This window comes from Suricata suricatta, chromosome 16 (assembly GCF_006229205.1).
Source record: "Suricata suricatta isolate VVHF042 chromosome 16, meerkat_22Aug2017_6uvM2_HiC, whole genome shotgun sequence".
NCBI lineage: Eukaryota > Metazoa > Chordata > Mammalia > Carnivora > Herpestidae > Suricata > Suricata suricatta.
The window spans coordinates 17,943,334-17,962,404 of record NC_043715.1 but is presented as its reverse complement, the minus strand read 5'-3'; the positions used below and the strand labels follow the sequence as shown (position 1 = coordinate 17,962,404).

Below are 19,071 nucleotides of genomic sequence, written 5' to 3'. Positions count from 1 at the left end.
CCCCCCACCGTAGTTCAGGTCTACATTCTTCCCACTTCAGGGTAAACAAAACAAAACAAAAAAAACCCGTTATTTATCAGGGCCTTACTCACTATGTGCTGCCTACACTAGGTGCTTTCATACATTCGACCTCCTTTTGTCTGCACAACTTGTGCTTCACATTCCTTACCTTGAATAGAGCTGCTTTTCCTTACTTCTGCCCCTTCCTCCCCACTTCTGAGCAGCCAGTGGTCCCTCCTCCCACCGGAGACCCTCCTCCCTCTCCCTGTTGTGCAGGCTCTGCTGTGGGGGTGACTAATTATAGCTGAGCGTTGCTACTCACTCCCCAGCTATGCTGGCACAGCCTGTACTCCAGTTTCACCAATACAGTCTTCATGTAGGAATCACACAGCTTAGAATTTGCCCCTCTACTGCCCACTACCCCCCTACCAGGGGACTCTGTTGGGAAGGAGTTGCTGAGCAGGAACAGAAGAACTTTCCACTCTGTTCTGGCAGCCCATTAATAATGGAAGATGGGGACTGAAATGCCTTCAAGGAGCCTACTTTTGCCTGAGAACAGGCTTTGGTGACAAGTTTTGGATTGCAATGTGGGGGCTGATGCATGCTGTGAAGGTGAGGATGGAATAGGGTCCCTGAAGGAGAGAAGAGGGGAACTAAAGGTAGGGATGTGTATGGGCAGATCTATGACTGAATTTGCCTTAGGGTCCGGCAGTAATGAGAGCAAGGTGGGAGAAAGCCTCAGATTTGGGAGCTAAGAATTGGGTTTGCTGAGGAGTCTCTGAGTTGTAGGAAAGTTCTTGTCTTATTTAGGGTTTATAGTAATGACTGTAGATTCCCCCATAATTGGATGCCAACTCCTCTGGGGGTAGGAGAAGATAGCCTCTTCAACAGCCACACACACATATACATGCGCACGTGCACACACACACACACACACACACACACACACAAAACCACAGAAAACAAAAAAAGAAAAACCTCCTTACAGGAGGGGAGAGATTGGAATACCTTCCCTCAGCTTCATTGCTAGGAGGGATTTTTTTCCCTCCCTTTTTATTCAACAAATATTTATGTAGATCCCACTATGTACCAGGAACTGCTCTAAGCCCTTTGGCTACAGCTTCCAGAAAACACTGCCTTGGCATTGGATCTCACATAGACTAACATGGAGGCTTCTTCCACTATCTGCCATTCCAGGTATGAGGAGAGTTGTTCACTCATGATCTCAGGGACCAAGGGAAAGACAATGTAGTTTTTTTAGTGGGCAAAGGTAGGAGTGGCAATAGTTCTAGAAACCCATTACATACTTCCTCTTCTTTTCCTGGGGGACAGGTCTGTCATTATCCCCCAGAGTAATTTCTTAAAAAGATTTTTAAATTTTTAAGTAGTCTCTATACCCAACTTGAACTTACAACCCCTAGTTTAAGAGTCACATGCTCCACCTACTCAGCTGGCCAGGTGTCCCTTCCTCAGAGTCATTTTTAATTAACATTTGTTGAGAACCTACTATCTGTGTGATATCCTGGTGGGCACATTCACATTGTATCATTTTATACCCACTTGTGTATTAGGTATTTTTCTCACATTATAGGAGAAGAAATTGAAGTTCAGGTAAATTAATTCGTGATATACAACTAGAAAGTGATGGAGCCTGAAGAACTAGAGATCTTCTTATTGCTAAATCCAATGTTTTTCAAACTGTTTCCTTAGTTGAGGCATTATAATGAAAAGCACATTGGGCTAGGAGGTCTACAGTGCTGTTAGGAGGTATAATATCCACTATGGTCTAGTTAGGGAAGCAGGACTCAATAATATATTAGGTAACATTTATTGAGTGATTACGATAAAGCATTGGGTTAAGTACTGTTGACTAGATTGCTTTATTTAAATATCACAACAATCCTATGAGATCCTGTTTTTATTCCTATTTTGCTGATGAGAAAACAAAGTCAGAGAGGTGAAGCTATGTGCTCTGAGGTCACAGAACTAGTAAATAGAGGAGCTAGTCTTCAAATCCAGGCAGCCTGGATCTAGAGGCCCTGATTTTTACAGTTATGTTATACACAAAAATATACCAAATAATGTTTGCTGAGGCTCAAATAATGCTTATGGATAAGGGAGAGCAGAGAAAGGTGAGATGCCCTGAGGATGAGAGTAGAGAGGAGGGGGCATTTCCAGAGGTGGAAAAAGCAAGCAAAGGCCTGTGCTACCATGACAGGAGCACCAAGAAACAGACAACTTCAGCTGCAGTGGAGGGTTTATAGGCATGAAGGTTGGAGATTCTAGCAGTCCTGCATTACTTTTCTCCTTCTTTGGTCTCAGGGTTCCTGACCTATGATAACCTTCTAAAACTGGGAGGTTATAGGCCAGTGTGTATGTGTGTGTGTGTGTTTCATAAGCTGATACATCCTGCCCTCTTCTTGCATTGTAGTGTTTCACTTGTCTCGGAAGGTGACATCACTGGTCCCTGAGAGCTGCCTGCTGATTTTGCTGGGACTGGTGCTTGGAGGCATTGTCTTGGCTGTGGCCAAGAAAGCTGAGTACCAGCTGGAGCCAGGCACATTCTTCCTCTTCCTGCTGCCTCCTATTGTGCTGGACTCAGGCTATTTCATGCCTAGCCGACTGTTCTTTGACAATTTGGGTGCAATCCTCACCTATGCTGTGGTGGGCACACTCTGGAATGCCTTCACAACAGGTGCTGCTCTCTGGGGCCTGCAGCAGGCTGGACTTGTGGGTGAGTGACCCTAGAACCTGGACCAATCCCCTTCTCCACCTTTGGAGATCCCATATTGGCAAGAGCCATGCCCTGAGAGTTCTGTCTTAGGTCTCTCCCACCAGGAGTGCAAGGCAATGCTCCATATGGGGCCTACAGCCTTCATTTAGGTCTCTGCCAGTTGAGTCGGGGCTGCTGCAGCATGACAGCTGAGCAGAGGCCTGGCTCCCAGCTGTGTGTGGGCTGCCAAGGCTGGGAAGCCTATATTACTACTCTGCTGCCTCCTGCCCTCTGTTACCACTGCCATTTGCCAGCCTTGCTCCCTTGAGGTACATTCACCGTTCCTGCGAGGGCCAACCATCCTGGCTCTGCCCAGGCCACATCAGGGTGGTTTTCTGTTATTATATTCTTTTTTATTAAGATCTATTTATTTTAAAAAATGTTTTTAAGATTTTATTTTTAAGTAATCTCTACATACCACGTGGGGCTTGAATGCACAACCCCAAGATCCAGGGTAGCATGCTTTTCTGACTCAGCCAGGCAGACACCCCTTTAACATTTTTAAAAAGTAATCTCTACACCCAGCATGAGGCTCAAACTCACAATCCTAAGATCAAGAGTTACATGCTTTTCTGATTGAGCAAGCCAGGTGCCCTTATTATTTTTGAAAAATCCATATTATACATTCACAGAATGTAATACATTACCCTGGGTGTTATATCTTTACTTATCACGTGGACTCTTTATAGCTATTGAGGTATAATTTGTCCCATTTAATAGATTAGGAGATAGAGGCCCTTAAACTCATTGGATAACAGGTCCAAGCTTAGCAGGAGAGGTCTGTTTTTACTGAGGTTCTTTGCCCTCAGACTGCCTTTCCTGCTCTCTTCTTCCTCATTTTCTGCACCCAAAATCCATTTAACTCTGAATGTTGATAATTCAGACTTCTTCCAAAGTACAAAGGGAGGTTTGCAATTTCTACTTAAGGCCTCCAACCTGGTTTTCCCAATGGGTGAGTGAATTCTTTGGGGCAGAAAGGGAAGGGAGGACATCAGACCATAATAATAGTAGTAATAATAATAATCCTAATAATAGGTAATATTTATTAGGTATTTACTATGTATTAGGCTCTGGCTAAAGAAAGAACTTTTTGTGGTAGATTCTACTATTATTCCCAATATATGTATGAGGAAACAGGATAACAGAGATTCTATGACATGTTCAAGTTCTCCCAATGGTGGGTGCTTTTCCTACCATACTTAGCCCTCATAGATGGATGGCCCCTACCCCTCCTACTGAGTATTGTGTCATATCCTGTAGGCTGAGAACCACAAGTGTGGGAGAAAGCATTATCTCCCTAATAAATCCAGTCAGCAGCCACCTTCTGGTGGTTCTTATGTAGCTGCAGATTTTATTGTCAGTGCCACCTTAACTTTTCAGGTTATGTAGAGCTTTCTTAGCCATCTCCTGGGTTGATTTTGCAGCAATCTCGTGAGGTAGGCAGATGAGGAGGCATGGCTTAAGAGAAGTCATGTGACAGTGACAGCACCAACATCACAGAGCTGGTAAGTGGCAAAGTCAGGCCTTAGGCTCAAGTGTCCTGACCTGAGGGCTGATGCTGTCTTCACCATCCCAAGTCCTCTCTGGGTATCCTTATTTCCACAGTGGGGGTGGAGCCAGGGCTTGTCACAGGGAATGCTGTGGGAAACTGGATACCTCGCCAACTGCTGTCACCCATCTATCCCTCAAAAGCTCCTCGAGTGCAGGCCAGCTTGCTGGACTTTCTGCTATTTGGGAGCCTCATCTCAGCGGTGGACCCCGTGGCTGTGTTGGCTGTCTTTGAGGAGGTGCACGTCAACGACACTCTCTTTATCATCGTCTTTGGCGAGTCCCTGCTCAATGATGCTGTCACTGTGGTGAGAGTGCTCAGCTGGCTGCCATTCCTTGACCCCTGTTGCCATGCTGTGATGAGCGGGTGTCTGAGCATGCTCAGACCCTTCCTGGGGTTCCTTGGGGAAGAAATATGGCCTCAGCTTTCACCCTCTCCCAGCAGTCCCAGTTGGGCCTTCCCCCTCCTTCCTCCTGACTCCCTTCTTCTCACTTAGGTGCTGTACAAGGTCTGCAACTCCTTTGTGGAGATGGGCTCTGCCAACGTGCAGGCCACTGACTACCTGAAAGGAGTCGGTCAGTATTTCCCCACCTTGGCTGGGTTGCTGAGTCCCTGCCCCCTACTGCATCAGGACAGAGGAGGCTCTTGGGTTGCCTCATTCCCATCCCTCCTCTATGGAGAAATGGGGCCCTGAGAACCTGAGAAGGAGGGGCTTTCCTGGGATCCTGGCTCTGGGATCCTGACCCCTGGGGAGTACAGTGGGCATTGTCCTCTATGCCCTGCCAGGCAGCAGTCTTGTCCACCTGGGTGGGGTCCAGGCCAGGGGTCACACTGACAACCCACTCCTCCCCCAGCCTCCTTGTTTGTGGTCAGTCTGGGCGGGGCAGCCGTGGGCTTAGTCTTTGCCTTCCTCCTGGCTCTGACCACACGCTTCACCAAGCGGGTCCGCATCATCGAGCCGCTGCTGGTCTTCCTCCTCGCCTATGCAGCCTACCTCACTGCTGAAATGGCTTCACTCTCTGCTATTCTTGCGTGAGTCCTGGGGCCTTGCATGCAGGCAGCGGGGAGGGGGTATTGGAGATGGTTGCCACTCACATGGACAGAAGCAGGACCCTGAGGAGGCAACAGGTTTCCCTGTGCTCTTGTGGTAGTAGGAGCCTCAAAGTCCCCTGGGAAGACAGTAAACCTCAGGTAATATTTCAGGATCCTACCTCTAGACCTGCCCTGGGCACCTCAGAACCTAGTCTTCCTCTGCCTAAAGTCCTCTCTGGGGTATAGGCTGAGCTTTAAGTGGATCTCAAGGCCTGGTGCCACTGGCTCTAGTGGCCACAGTACTCCAAAAGTTGCCTCAGAAAGGATGCTAGTCAAGCATGTTTCTCCTACCTTCCCCTCCAGGTGGCACTGAGTGGGAACCTGGAAATTTGGACCCTTATCCCAAGACCACCAACGGCTATCCTGAGACAATCCCCATGCCTCCCTGGGCTTCAGCCCTAATGATCTGACATCCTGTGATGGGCAACACCCCTCCTGTAGCATGCTTGAACCCCACAGGCTGTGCTTCTGTAGCCCCTCTTTACTTGTCCTATCTGTCAATTCCTCTTCCAGGGTGACTATGTGTGGCCTAGGCTGTAAGAAGTACGTGGAGGCCAACATCTCCCATAAGTCACGCACAGCTGTCAAATACACAATGAAGACTCTAGCCAGCTGTGCTGAGACAGTCATCTTCATGCTGCTTGGCATCTCGGCTGTGGACTCTTCTAAGTGGGCCTGGGATTCTGGGCTGGTGCTGGGCACCCTCTTCTTCATCCTGTTCTTCCGAGCCCTCGGTAGTGCCAGTACCCTCTGCTTTCCTTCTCTATTTCCTGCCCTGCCCCAGCTCATCTCCTAGTCTGAGTCCATATCCTTGTTAATTCCTAAGCCTCCCCACTATTGCTTATCCTTCCTAGCCCCTGTCAGACCTTAGCCCAGATACTTGGTACTATTCACTCCTGGGTCCTCCACTCCCAAAGCCCTGCTCCTACTGGCCTCCCTCCTGCTGTAGGCGTAGTCCTGCAGACGTGGGTGCTGAATCAGTTCCGGCTGGTCCCTCTGGACAAGATTGACCAGGTGGTGATGTCCTATGGGGGCCTGCGTGGGGCTGTGGCCTTCGCTCTCGTCATCCTACTGGACAGGACCAAGGTCCCTGCCAAGGACTACTTTGTGGCCACCACTATTGTGGTGGTTTTCTTCACAGTCATTGTGCAGGTGGGAGAGCCCATGAGGCTGGGTAGGGAGAGGGTCTGGCAGGCCCTGGGGGAGGCATGGAGCCTTTGGGACAGGGGCTCCTCTTTCTGTTGGGGGACATAGGGGCCTGACTTCTCAGATCTTGAGTGCAGTGAGGTGGAGGTACTGAAGATGAGGCTTAATTATGGGGAAAGAAGGGCAGCAGGGAACTGGATAGGGCAGGGCTCACCTGCTTCCTGTCCATAGGGCTTAACCATCAAGCCACTGGTCAAGTGGCTGAAGGTGAAGAGGAGTGAGCATCACAAACCCACCCTGAACCAGGAGCTGCATGAGCACGTGGGTACCAGAACCCCATCCCTCCACCTATACCTCTCTTCCTTCTATTTTAAGCAGAGTCCTGATCCAGTCCCCCTACCCACCCCCCTTCTAGACTTTTGACCACATTCTGGCTGCAGTGGAGGACGTTGTGGGGCACCATGGCTATCACTACTGGAGGGACAGGTGAGGGAGCTCCCCCAAGGCTCCTTCAGCAGCAGCAGAGCCACCAGCCAGGGCAGCACTGGGGATGTGCCACACTTCTGAGAAGGGACACAGCCAGGCTTGGGCTGGGTGACCTCTGTCAGGAGCCCTTTTCGTGGCATCCCAGTACTCTCAGGATAAGACAAGGCTTCCCTGTGAGCCCTTCCTGGTCCTATGTGGTCTGGCACCTTCCAGACTCCAGCCTCATTGTGCTGTGCTCTGTCCTTGACTGTCTGCCTGTTAATTACATGAACCCTGGTTTGGAACCTCAAGACCCACTGTGCTCCCCTATCCTGCCACTGGGACCTTTGCACATACTCTGTGTATTAGAACATTTCCTCACCTTCTCACCTATTTAACCTCTGTTCCTTCTTCAGATCTCACCATAGGTATCAAGTCCCTAGGGAGGGCTTCCCTGGCTTCCCTGACTAGGACAAATCCCTATCATACTCTGTAATTATTCTTTGTAGTTCTTGTTATTGTTGCAATTCTGGTTATTTGTAATAACTTCAATTTAATGTCAGGTTTTCCTATAATGTGTAAATCCCATAAGGGTGGGGACTAGCTTCAATATCCTCCCTGGCTGAGGCCTATACCAAGAGAGCCAGGCCAATGCTGGCAGTGCTCCTACCTCATCTGAGGAAGGACCAGCCAGCTAGACCTTGGGGATGGCACTCAGGGCTGGGCCTGACATCTTCTGTAGGTGGGAGCAGTTTGACAAGAAGTACCTGAGTCAGCTGCTGATGCGGCGGTCAGCCTACCGCATCCGGGACCAGATCTGGGATGTGTACTATCGACTAAACATCCGGGATGCCATCAGCTTCGTGGACCAGGTGGGCCAACAGCCAGTTGTGGGTGGGCAGGTAGCCAGCAGAACAGGGTAGGAAGGGATGACAAGCAGGTAGGACCTGAGCAGGGAGTTGGGAATTCCTAGCAGACAGGTAAAGTGGCACCTGCATGAACCAGCCTGACCTGATGCTGAATTCAGAGTCTGTCAAGCAATAGAGAAAGTTGAGAAACAGCTGGACTCTAGAGTGACTGGATGCAGTTCCAGTCTTATCACTTACAGGCTTGTGACCTTGGCTAGGTCTTTTATCCTCTCAGAGCCTGTTTTCTCTGTTGTAAGAAAGCAGGAATAAGAATACATATGTCACAGAATTCTGTGGATTCAATATGTAAAGTGCATAGAACAGTACCTAGAAGATCAAAAGAGCAGAATACGTGTTAACTCTTGTTCTTTTTATTACCCTTTGGCTGTCTGGGCTACCCTCCAACCGATTACTTTCTGACCTCTGCCTTGGCCCCAGCAGGGAGGCCATGTCTTGTCTTCCACAGGTCTCGCTCTGCCCTCTATGCCCAGCCGCAATTCTATGGCAGAGACATCTGTCACCAACCTGCTGTAAGTCCTTGAACCCCAGCCCCCCTCTAATTTCTCAAGCTCCTCTCTCTTGGGCCCTCTCTCTGCATCCCTTCTGGGAAAGATTTGTGGGCACTTTTGTTTTTTGCCCTTCCCTTGGCCTGTCCTCCTGGTCCCCCCTTAGTGCACATGTTCCCTGCCTCCTGCAGGAGGGAGAGTGGCAGTGGAGCGTGTCTGGATCTGCAGGTGATTGACACGGTGCGCAGCGGCCGGGACCGTGAGGATGCTGTGATGCACCATCTGCTCTGTGGGGGCCTCTACAAGCCACGCCGCAGGGTGAGAGCAGGCAGGGCATAAGAGTTCCAAGGGGGAGTGGGAGTTGGGGGCAGGTGGGGGAGTGGTCTGAGGAGGCCATGACTACAGGCTCAAGAGGCAATTGGCACCGGCTAGTGGAGAGGTATAAGTGCCCAGTGGAAGAGTGCGGGCATTATCCTGTAATAACTTTTAGCTTTTTTTTTTTTTTTTTTTTTTTTTTTATAGAAAGGGTTGGCCTGATATAAGCACTGTCACTGTTTAAAGATATCTTCTGGTGGCAGAGCATAGACCAAATTGGAGGGATGAGGTGCGAGTCTGGGAGAGCCAGTTGGGAGGCTGGAGTGAAATACTGGATCAGAGCCGGGTGGTGGTAAGGGAGAGGAACACATAAGATTGAGTGGTTGTCTTGAGGGGGAGAACAGGGAACAGACTACAGAAGGCTTTATGGTGTCACAAGCAGAAGCAGGAATGCTGAGGAAGCCTGCAGGACCAGCTTAGTATGGGGAAGGCAGACATCTCTTTTAGGTAGTGTTAGTCTAATGCAGGTTAGAAGCTCTGGGGCTGGAATGGCCCAGCTCATCCAGGAAGGAATCTGCGGCAATCCCACAAGGGGGCAGCATGCCATTACCTTGAACTTTTCTGAAATGGGAGGGCAGCTTTTACCATTCTTGGCAGTTTTAACAGTCTAGGCTGTTTCTACCGTTGAGACAGAACTGGCTTCCTTTAACATGCTGGCAAGGGTCATAATTTGACTCTCTGCAGCTCTGCAGAATAAGCCTTCAAAGGTTTCAAGACAGTTCCCTTTTACACAGGCCTTCTTGCCCTCAGGCCAGCATCCCCTCTCCCTTTCTGGTCAAAAGAAACAAGGCCCAGAATGCTGCTCTAGATGTGGTTGACCAGGGCAGGCATAGAGGCTGTCTTACCTTTCTAGTTCTAGAACTTGCAGTTCTCTTCCCAATGCCCAGAATCCCTCCAGCTTTGTCTTACCACTCTGAGGCCCTAAAATGTCCTTATAATCAGGCACACTCCCATGTCTTCCTCAGCTAATGGCTATTAAACTCTGTCTCATCCAACCTGTGGGGTTTTTGTTTCGTTTTGTTTACTTTTTTCTTAAGACACATCTCACTTATTCACAGAACTAGAGAGAATAAAATAACTCACTTATCCATCACTCAGCTCCCCTAATTATCAATGCATCATTGATCTTGTTACATTCTGTACCCCTGCCTCATCCCATCCACACTTTATCTTAAAGCAAACTCCAGACATAGTATATCACTTCTAAATATTTCAGTATGTATTTCTATGTGGCAAGAACTCAATGTATACAATGTATGTATAAAATCGTAGTCCTATTATCATTTACAACATATAACAGTAATTCTCACATGAAATATCCAGTGTTCATAAACATCTTTTTTCCAGGTAGTTTGTTTAAATCAGGATCCAAATAAAGCCCACACTTCTCATTTGGTAAATATGTCTCTTTATTAAAGAAAAAAACTCTAATATTTCCTTCTCCTTTTCTCACACTTGCTATTTATTTATTGAAGAAACCTGGATACTTTGTCTCAGGGAATGTCCCATTTTATAGATTTTGCTAATTATATTCTAGTGGCAGTGTTTAACATGTTCTTCTATCCCTTGTATTTCCTGGTAGTTAAATCTAGAGGCCTGATCAGATTCAGGAACATTCAGTAGGTGTGCTTTGTACTTTGTATTGTATCACATCAGGATGTACACAATGATTGGTTGTCTATGGATGTGTGTGTGTAAGATTGGTCAATTGGTGCAGTTCAATCAGTTCTTATGTAATCAATTAGGGGAAAAAAACTGGAGTAAGACTGTGCTTATCCCTGTTAAATGTCATCTTATTTGATTTAGCCCATCATTCCATTGTTTGGATCCCATGTCTGGCACCAAATATCTGTTCAGATTCACATCATGTGAAAATTTGCTAAGCCTGTTAACTTTGTATTCATCCAAATCAACATAAAATGTTGAACAGGATAGAGCTGAGGACAGAGCCCTGTGGCATGCTACTAAAGACTTACCCCCAGATTGACATGGATCAAACATTTTTGGGTATGGTTACTCAACTAGTACTGCATCCATTTAGTTATACCATAACACAGCCCATAATTTTTCATGTTCTTTACACAAACGTTAGAGAGAGAGAGTGGGTGTGTTTAGTATGGAGTTACAAATATGAGATTATAGTCTAAGAGAGAGATAAGGGCTGGAAATAAACATAAGTAGTCTTTATTATCAAAGGTTTCCTCACCTGGGAACATCAGAATCCCTTGGGGGAACTTGTTAGACTACATATTCCTGGCTTCACCTCCTGGAGATTCTGATTTTGTAGTATGGAATGGGACTAAGAATCAATGGCCTTAATAAATCACTCAGGTGATTCAAATGCAGTTGGTGTGATGGCTGCATGGTGTCTGTGACTGGACTAGCTGAAGCTGGGGGAATGGAGGGGTCGCTGCAGAGAGCATATGGAGGTGAAATAAGAAGGACCAACACTGTGAGAAATACACATGGGAGAAGAGGAAGGGGAACCAGCAAAGGAAAGGAGATGAGCAGTAGCAGATAGTGTCTTGGAGGCCTGGGCCAGAAGGGCGGCTGGATGCTGTACATAGGTCAGGCTAGTGACAATGCCATGGCACTGGTGACCAAGAGAAAGTAGCACTGTGGACTTGTGGACCCTGGATTTGTATTTCTGGTACTTAAGAAAGTAATGGGTATGAGGGAAAGTGTCAGAATCAAAGTATAAAAGTTAGGCAGCAAAAGGGAAGCAGTGGCCTCAATGAAAAGGCTTTCTTTAGGGGAGAATGGGCAGAAACATGCTTAAAAGCAGGGTGGTGGGCCAGTTGGCATGGTGAGGGAAGGAGAAAAGGTGCTAGAGGACCAGGAGGGAGCAAGGAGCTGATGGAGGCAGGAAGAAGTGGGCAGAAGTGGAGGCCAGGGTTCGGGGAAGGCCTGTGAGAGAGGTAGATTCCTGCACCCCTGGCATAGAGGGGTCCCTCTGGGTAATTAGGTGGGGGTGGGCAGATGGAAAACTTGAAGGGAGCTCTTAGAACTGGCTTGGGGTAGCAGAAAATACAAGGCATAAGAAAGGGTCATACTAGGGAGGTGAGCCCAGATAAGATGATTTGGACCAGCTGGCAGTACTTCCATCTGGCAGTCTAGGTCAGTATATAGTGGGCTTGGTCTTTGTGAGAAAGAGTGAGAAGGAACAGATGATGGAGGTGGTCCTGAGTTGGGTGCAGGTGGCTTTTGGGATCGAGAGAGTCCAGGGTATCAGGTGAGATAGTTCTGGAAGTCCAAAGTTGTTGCAGAAATGTCTGGCTGGAGAGTTTCTCGTGGAAGGAGAACCCTATATAGCTGGATAGGGGTGTGTGGGCCAGGCCAGGGACCAGGCTCCTAAATGGAAGTGCAAAGAAGGAAATGTCCCACACAGTCTTATTGCAGTTCCAAGGAATAAGATACAGAGCCCCCTGCCTCGTGTTACTCCAAATCAGAGAAGATTGGGGAAGGGCAGTAGAGGATAGGGACACCCAGATTTGGGAGGATAGGTTCAGTGATAAAGGGAAGTTTTTCCCCCAGTGAATTGAGAATACAAAGTGTCTGGCTGAGTTCCTATTGTATTTTTTGTTTTTTAAATCCATGGCTAGTTCTGGAAAAACTGGGCTGGGAGGGTCTGTGGTGCACATGGTGCTATGGCCTTCCTGTGGGAGGTCAAGGCTCCCGGCCTCATGGCAGGGTGGGGCTGTCATTGCCAGTACAAAGCCAGCTGCAGCCGCCACTTCATCTCAGAGGATGCGCAGGAACGGCAGGACAAGGAGGTCTTCCAGCAGAACATGAAACGGCGGCTGGAGTCCTTTAAGTCCACCAAGCACAACATCTGCTTCACGAAGAGCAAGCCACGACCTCGCAAGACCAGTCGCAAGAAGGCACGTGCTTTCTCTGGGACTTCTGTTTGGGGTTGGAGGCTGATGGCACATAGTTTTAAGCTCCCAAGTATTGGAACCCAGTCCAGGGGAACCCCTAGTTGGTTAATCTTCAGGGCCTTGATGGCTGCCATAGTTTGGGTTCCCTTTTGTATCTTTCTAGAGCCCAAAAGGGTAAGGTGAGCCCTTCTGAGGGAGATCTGCCTCTTGCCATGTGGTCACATGCTACATGCTGGGAGGCAGCAGGACCTCCTACCAGAAGTGACCCATCATGAGAAAGGCAGGTTCCTGAGGTTAGGGGCAGGGGGAACTCCAGGAGTCCCTAATTCAGCCCATGCTGAGGCATCCAGAGCCCTTGCTGGGGCATAGGTTACTTAGACTCCATACTTGCCTGCAGGGCCAAGGGCTGATGGAACCACTGGGATTGATACAGATTCCATCCCCCACTGTGTCAGGAAGACCCTACCAGACAACAGGGTTGGGGGTTTGAGCCAGGGCCAGAGACTTAGGCTTTTTTTTTTTTTCTTGGTCCTCAGAAGGATGGTTTGGCTAACACTGAGGCCACAAATGGGAAACCTCCTCGAGACCTGGCCATTCAGGACACAGGCAAGCAGGGAGTAGGGGTGGGGGGCAGAGTCCCATCAGCCAAAACCTGGAGGATCTCCTCTGTGCTACTTTCAGTGCCATGGACTGAGGCTCCTCCCCTCAGAGACCTGTTGGGCTTACCTGATTTCAAAGCTGGACATGTTTTAAGCAGTTCTTAATTTGTGACAGGAGGTGTCTGGTAGCTAACTACAGGTTAGAGGCCCTAAGGATGTGGAGAAAGTGTCATGGAGAAGGGGGTAGCTTGAAGGATGGATCACCTGTGGGGCCCAGTGTCCTACCTGCAAAACTAGGAGTTTGGATGAGTTGAGCATTGTTGGGCCTTCCACCTCTCCTGATGCTCATGTTTTCACTTGATGATGGGCTTCAGGGCTGAGAGAAGATGATGGAGGAGCTGGAAAGTAGGACTTCTCTCCTGGCCTCCTCTGAGGACTCTGCTTTCCCTGGTGGCCTCCTAGGGTTCTGTAGCCCCATTTAGCTTCCTCTTCAGCCCTAAACCCCTACTCTGTGGTGAAATAGCCAGAGGATAAGGTGGGGAGGCTCTGCCAGCTGTGGGCTCTGCCTGGGTGGACAGGGAGCTGGCTTGGGATAGTACAGTACCAAGAGGCACCTGCTGGGCTGGCCACCCCCATTCAGTTCTTGTCCCTATCCAGCTACTGTGATCTTAACTGTGGAGTCTGAGGAGGAAGAAGAGAGTGACAGTTCAGAGACAGAGAAGGAGGACGACGAGGGGATCATCTTTGTGGCTCGGGCCACCAGTGAAGTTCTCCAAGAGGGCAAGGTCTCAGGTAATAGCTTCCTCCCAGCCTCCCACCCCCTCTCAGGACAAGCTGAAGCTGTACAGCTGCCTTCTTCCCTCTTCACGCATGGCCTTTCCTCCACACAACTCCCTTTTCCTATTCATTTCTTCACCAACCAGCGTTTCCTGAGCATCTCCTTTATATCAGATATTTGACATGCCTGATCTAATTCAATCCTCCCAACAACCAAGGTGGGGAAACTAAGTTCATAGAAAAAGGGACTTAGGATTTGTCTAGCATCCCACAGCAGAACTAGAATTTGAATCTGACCCATCTGACTCCAAAGCCTAAAGGTTTTTCACTGCCTCACTGCCTCCCTTTACAGTCTAGCTAGGAATACGAAGTGACAAGCAAACCTAACACCAGGCTCTGTTGTGACTCATACTCAGCACACCTGCCCTCAGGTAGAGAGCACCTGGTGAGAGTGGCAGCCTGGCCTCGGGGAGGGGCCTGAATTCATCAAAATGATAAAAAACAATACATGCATGTTTCCATATGTGGAGACCTAACTTACTCGTGTCATTGCCAGTTGGCTCCAGCATCCTCAGGTGTTATTTTAAAATGTCTTATTAAAGAACATTACAAATATAATAGAATCATAAAGTAAACCATCTGCCTATTACCCATCTTCAATAATTAACCTATCCTGGGGTGTCTGGGTGGCTCAGTCGGTTGAGTGTTCAACTTTAGCTTAGGTCATCATCTCACGGTTTGTGAGTTCCAGCCCCACATCAGCATGGGGTCTGCTTCAGATTCTCTGTCTCCCTCTCTCTCTTCCCATCTTCTGCTCGCACAAGTTTTCTCTCTCTCTCAAAAATAAATAAACATTAAAAAATTTTAAAAAAGAATTAACCTACTCCCAACCAATCTTATTTCATCTATCCTTTCACCTATGCCCCTCTCTTCACTGGATTCTTTTGAAGCAAGTCTCAAATATCCTTTCACCTTGTCAATAAATACTTAAGCATGCATCTTTAAAAGATAGGGGTTCTTCTTTAAAAATATAACTGGAGTACTATAATTATATCTAAAGTCTCTGTCATCAATTATCCAGTGTTCAAATTTCCCTGATTGTCTTAATATTCTTTTTTTTTTTACAGTAGGTTTATTAAAATAAAAATATAGACAAGGCCTTCACATGACATTTGGTTGATAAATTTAACCACAGCAGTGGTTCTCAGGGGGGTGGTAGTGGAGTGATTTGCCCACAGGGGACATCTGGCAATATTTGGAGACATTTTTGGTTGCCACGGCTGAAGAAGTGCACTTGCATGTAGTGGGTAGAAGCCAGGGATGCTGCTAAATACCTTGTGATACACAGGACAGCCCCATAACAAAGTGTCAGTGTTCCATCTTTTCAGTGGTGTCAAGTTTGAAAAGCCCTGATTTACAGGTCCCCATACCTCCTTTTTTCCCCTTCCAATGTATTCATTTGTTCATTATTAACTTTTTAAAGGACTCTTTAAAAAATTTATTTATATATTTTGAGAGAGTTTGCATGCACATGAGCAAGGGAGGGGCAGATAGAGAGAAAGGGAAAGAAAGAGAATCCCAAACAGGCTCCATGTTCTAGCACAGTCCATCACAGGGCTCGATCCCACAAACTGTTAGATCATGGCCTGGGCCAAAATTAAGTCAGATGCTCAACCAACTGAGCCACCCAGGCACCCCTCCAATGTATTTATTGAAATAATCTGGTTATTTATCCTACTGTCCTTTCTCGTCTAGATTTTGCTGATTGCATTCCCAAAGCATCATTTAATATGTTCCACCATGTCTTATATTTCCTTTAAACCAGCAATTAAATCTAGATCAGATTTCAGTTTAGATGTTTTGGTAAGAATACTTGCTTCAGAGGCAGTGATGGTGTGCTTTGTATTGCATCACATCAGGAAACACATCCCATTGTCATTTCTCTTTTGTGAGGTTAGTATTGATCACTGGGTTTAGATGTTAGTCTGACCCATCCATTATGAAGTTCTCCATCAGCTTTCCACCAGTCTTAGCAGTCACTGATGATCTTGCTAGATCTAACATTTCATCCAGGGTTGCACAGTAGTCATATTCTACATTGTTTTTTCTTCTGTATTACTAGCAATTCTTCTATTAAAAAAATTCTCATCAATGGTTTCATTACTTTGAGGTACAGTTCATACTGGAATAAATGCTTGATTTTGTTCCTTTCACTAATGAGTTTTCAGACCAATGAAGCATCCTCCAAAGGTGAAGACTGCATTCTTCCGTTACTTTAGTTTGGTGGTGGTGGTTGTTAAAATGTAATACTCCAGGTCTTTTAAAAGAGATAGTTTTACTTCCAATCACAGCATCAATACATTTAATATTGTACTTGACTACTCAGGACTTTATCAATGAGCAGGTACATATGTGCACCTATCATATGCAAGGCATTGTGCTTGACTTAGAGAGCAGGGGGAGGTAGGTGGCCAGGGGCTTCTCTTTCCCAGGTTTCCTCTTTCAGAACCTCAGGCTTCCTGCTATACAGTGGCCCAGCCTTCCATCCTGGCTGCCAGCAGTCCTGGAACTCTTGGTTCAGGTCCCCTTTGTGGCACAGTGGTAGCCTGCTATTGGGTTTGCATAAGCTCGCACTCATGGCCTCTGTCCCACCAAAGGACTGTGATGGGTGCTGAGGCAGGGTGTCCAGCACCAAAGCCTTTGGTGTAAAGCCTCGAGACCTTCCTCACCCTCACTGCTGTCTCCTCTGGGATGGGGCCTGGCAGGATATGGTTTCTTCTGCCAGTCCTGCAACTCAGTGAGAGCTGATCACAGATAGGCTTTTTTTCCTGCCTGGCTCCTGCTTTCTCTTGCTTTAGTTATTTTCATTTGTTCAGTCAGTATTTGCTTAGCAACTACTTTGTGTCTAGGCCTGTTCTAGGTGCTGAGGATACAATAAGAGCAAAACTAGCTATAATGCTTTCCCTTGGAAAGGCATTCATCAACTAATTGCACAAATGGATGTAATAGGGCAAATGTGAAATGAATTTATTTACGAAAATACAGTTATACTTGAGAAGGATTCCAGTGTGTTACTAATGAGTTTGTGTGTATTCTCTGTCCCCAGGGAGCCTTGAGGTGTGTCCAAGCCCACGAATCATCCCCCCCTCCCCAACCTGTGCAGAGAAGGAGCTACCCTGGAAGAGTGGGCAGGGAGATCTGGCAGTCTATGTGTCCTCGGAAACCACCAAGATTGTGCCCGTGGACATGCAGACGGGCTGGAACCAAAGCATGTCATCCCTGGAGAGCTTGGCATCCCCACCCTGTACCCAAGCCCCAACTATGACCCGCTTGCCTCCTTACCCACTGGCCACTGAAGAGCCCCAGCACCCTTTCAACCTGCCATACGATCCACGCCCTAGCTTTGCCTTTCCCCCAAGCCTGGCCAAAGCCGGCCGCTCTCGCAGTGAGAGCAGTGCTGACATCCCCCAGCAGCAGGAGCTACAGCCCCTCATGGAATACGAAGACCGCACCCATCTCAGTCCAGGCACAGCCAACTCTCACTGGTGTATCCAATTCAACAAAGGTAGCCGGCTGTAGCCTGAGACTCAAGGAGAAGTAGGCTGCTGGATCCCCCATGGGAAGTCTTCCCTGGGCAAAGGGCAGAGGAGCCCACTTAGCCTGACAGGGGGCCAGAGGAGCCTGAACTAGCAATTGGGCTTCCTTGTAGCAGGTCAGAAGGGTATTGGGCTGGTCCTCACAGGGATCCTTTCACTACTCTCCCTGCTCCAAATTCCTGCCATCTTCCCTTTCAGTAAGGCCTTTACCCTGGCTCAAGACCCAGTCTAGAGCTTCTAGGGGCTAGGCCCACCCACTTGGGAAGCTGATGTTTTTTTGCCAATGGGTCTCCCTGGGGTCACTCTAGGCAGCTGTTCCTGCCCCTAAGGGAAGGGCATCATTCCACAGCTCATGCTGGCCTTTCCTGCCCTTTACTCACTCAAGCACCAGTTCAAGGACAGCGCCCTGGCAATGAGGCTCCTTGAGGGGCTGGTTCTCAGAGGCACTGGGGTGGGAGGTGGAGCAGGTCTCAACCTTAGGCTTTGTTACCTGCTGGGTCAGCCACCTATAGCCAATTTTTGAGGGCCAGTGGGAATTTGTGCCCAATTTTTGCTTTCTGTTCTTCCCTTTGCTGACAGTTATTGGGGCCATAGTTCTTTCTTTACAGGATCATGGCCACAGGACTGGTCCCGGCTTCAGATCAGGGATATTTCTTGGCAGAGGTCACTCTGAAGATCTGCCGCTCTGCATCTAAGTCTGGATCTTTCAGATCCCTAGGTCTAGATTTTCTGAGGAGGGGAGATAGTGGCCTCTGAGACACTACCACCTTGACCTTGCCCAAATAGGAAAGAAGCCAGGTATTCCAGGGCCACCACTCCACTGCTCTGGGGGCTGGGATGCCTGGCTGCAGTCACAAGGGCGCTGACTGGGTGGCAGGTAACTTTCCTGGGGTTAGTAACTGCCTTGTGTCTTGTATCTTGAACCTAAGACACATTAAATATCTCTTGAATGGATGGGTGTCCTGTGTCCATGGGGGAGTTCTGGGGGCAGGGGCAGGGAGCAACTGGGGTATCTAGTGAGGGAAGCAGAAACTTGCAACCACCTGCCTTGGGGCTTCTAGAATAGAGAATGGAAAGGGATTCTGGGAAGGACTGTTAGGCGTGCTGACCCACCTCTCCCTCCTCCTGAGTAGGGGGCCTGCAGTAGTAGTCCAGGGATTGCTGTATGGGCACAGGGTCACAGAACTGGGAGTCCACTCTAAAATGGGGGAGACCAGCAGGGAAAGAGATCCCAGAAGATAGGTCTCAAGGTACCCAAAGATGCAGCCATCACATGCTGGGACTAGATAAGCTTTCCTTGAAAACCTGCAACCAGGTGTAGGACAAATGAACAGAAATACTCTGCACATGGCAGGTGGGAGGGCAATCTCAAGGGAGCTGGTTACTCTATGAGTTTATACTACAAAT

General features: G+C 48.1%; 2 protein-coding genes across 3 annotated transcripts in view; both read left to right on the top strand.

Annotated features, from left to right (window-relative positions):
• SLC9A5 (solute carrier family 9 member A5) overlaps positions 1–18,618 on the top strand; it is a 19,567-nt gene extending 949 nt beyond the window's left edge. The window contains exons 2-16 of one of the 2 annotated variants that reach the window (XM_029925408.1): positions 2,432–2,734; positions 4,466–4,629; positions 4,819–4,897; positions 5,177–5,354; positions 5,928–6,148; positions 6,364–6,566; positions 6,792–6,881; positions 6,976–7,046; positions 7,768–7,897; positions 8,375–8,463; positions 8,631–8,757; positions 12,525–12,695; positions 13,229–13,298; positions 13,949–14,083; positions 17,175–18,618. In XM_029925408.1, coding sequence (XP_029781268.1) covers positions 2,432–2,734; positions 4,466–4,629; positions 4,819–4,897; positions 5,177–5,354; positions 5,928–6,148; positions 6,364–6,566; positions 6,792–6,881; positions 6,976–7,046; positions 7,768–7,897; positions 8,375–8,463; positions 8,631–8,757; positions 12,525–12,695; positions 13,229–13,298; positions 13,949–14,083; positions 17,175–17,647 — 2,504 coding nt within the window. In that variant the 3' untranslated portion in view covers positions 17,648–18,618. Of the gene's footprint in view, positions 1–2,431; positions 2,735–4,465; positions 4,630–4,818; positions 4,898–5,176; positions 5,355–5,927; positions 6,149–6,363; positions 6,567–6,791; positions 6,882–6,975; positions 7,047–7,767; positions 7,898–8,374; positions 8,464–8,630; positions 8,758–12,524; positions 12,696–13,228; positions 13,299–13,948; positions 14,084–17,174 lie in introns of those variants that run through there. The other variant, XM_029925409.1, reaches the window with a different exon arrangement.
• The window catches only part of PLEKHG4 (pleckstrin homology and RhoGEF domain containing G4), a 46,198-nt gene that overhangs the window by 12,027 nt on the left and 15,100 nt on the right, over positions 1–19,071 (top strand). The window lies entirely within an intron of this gene.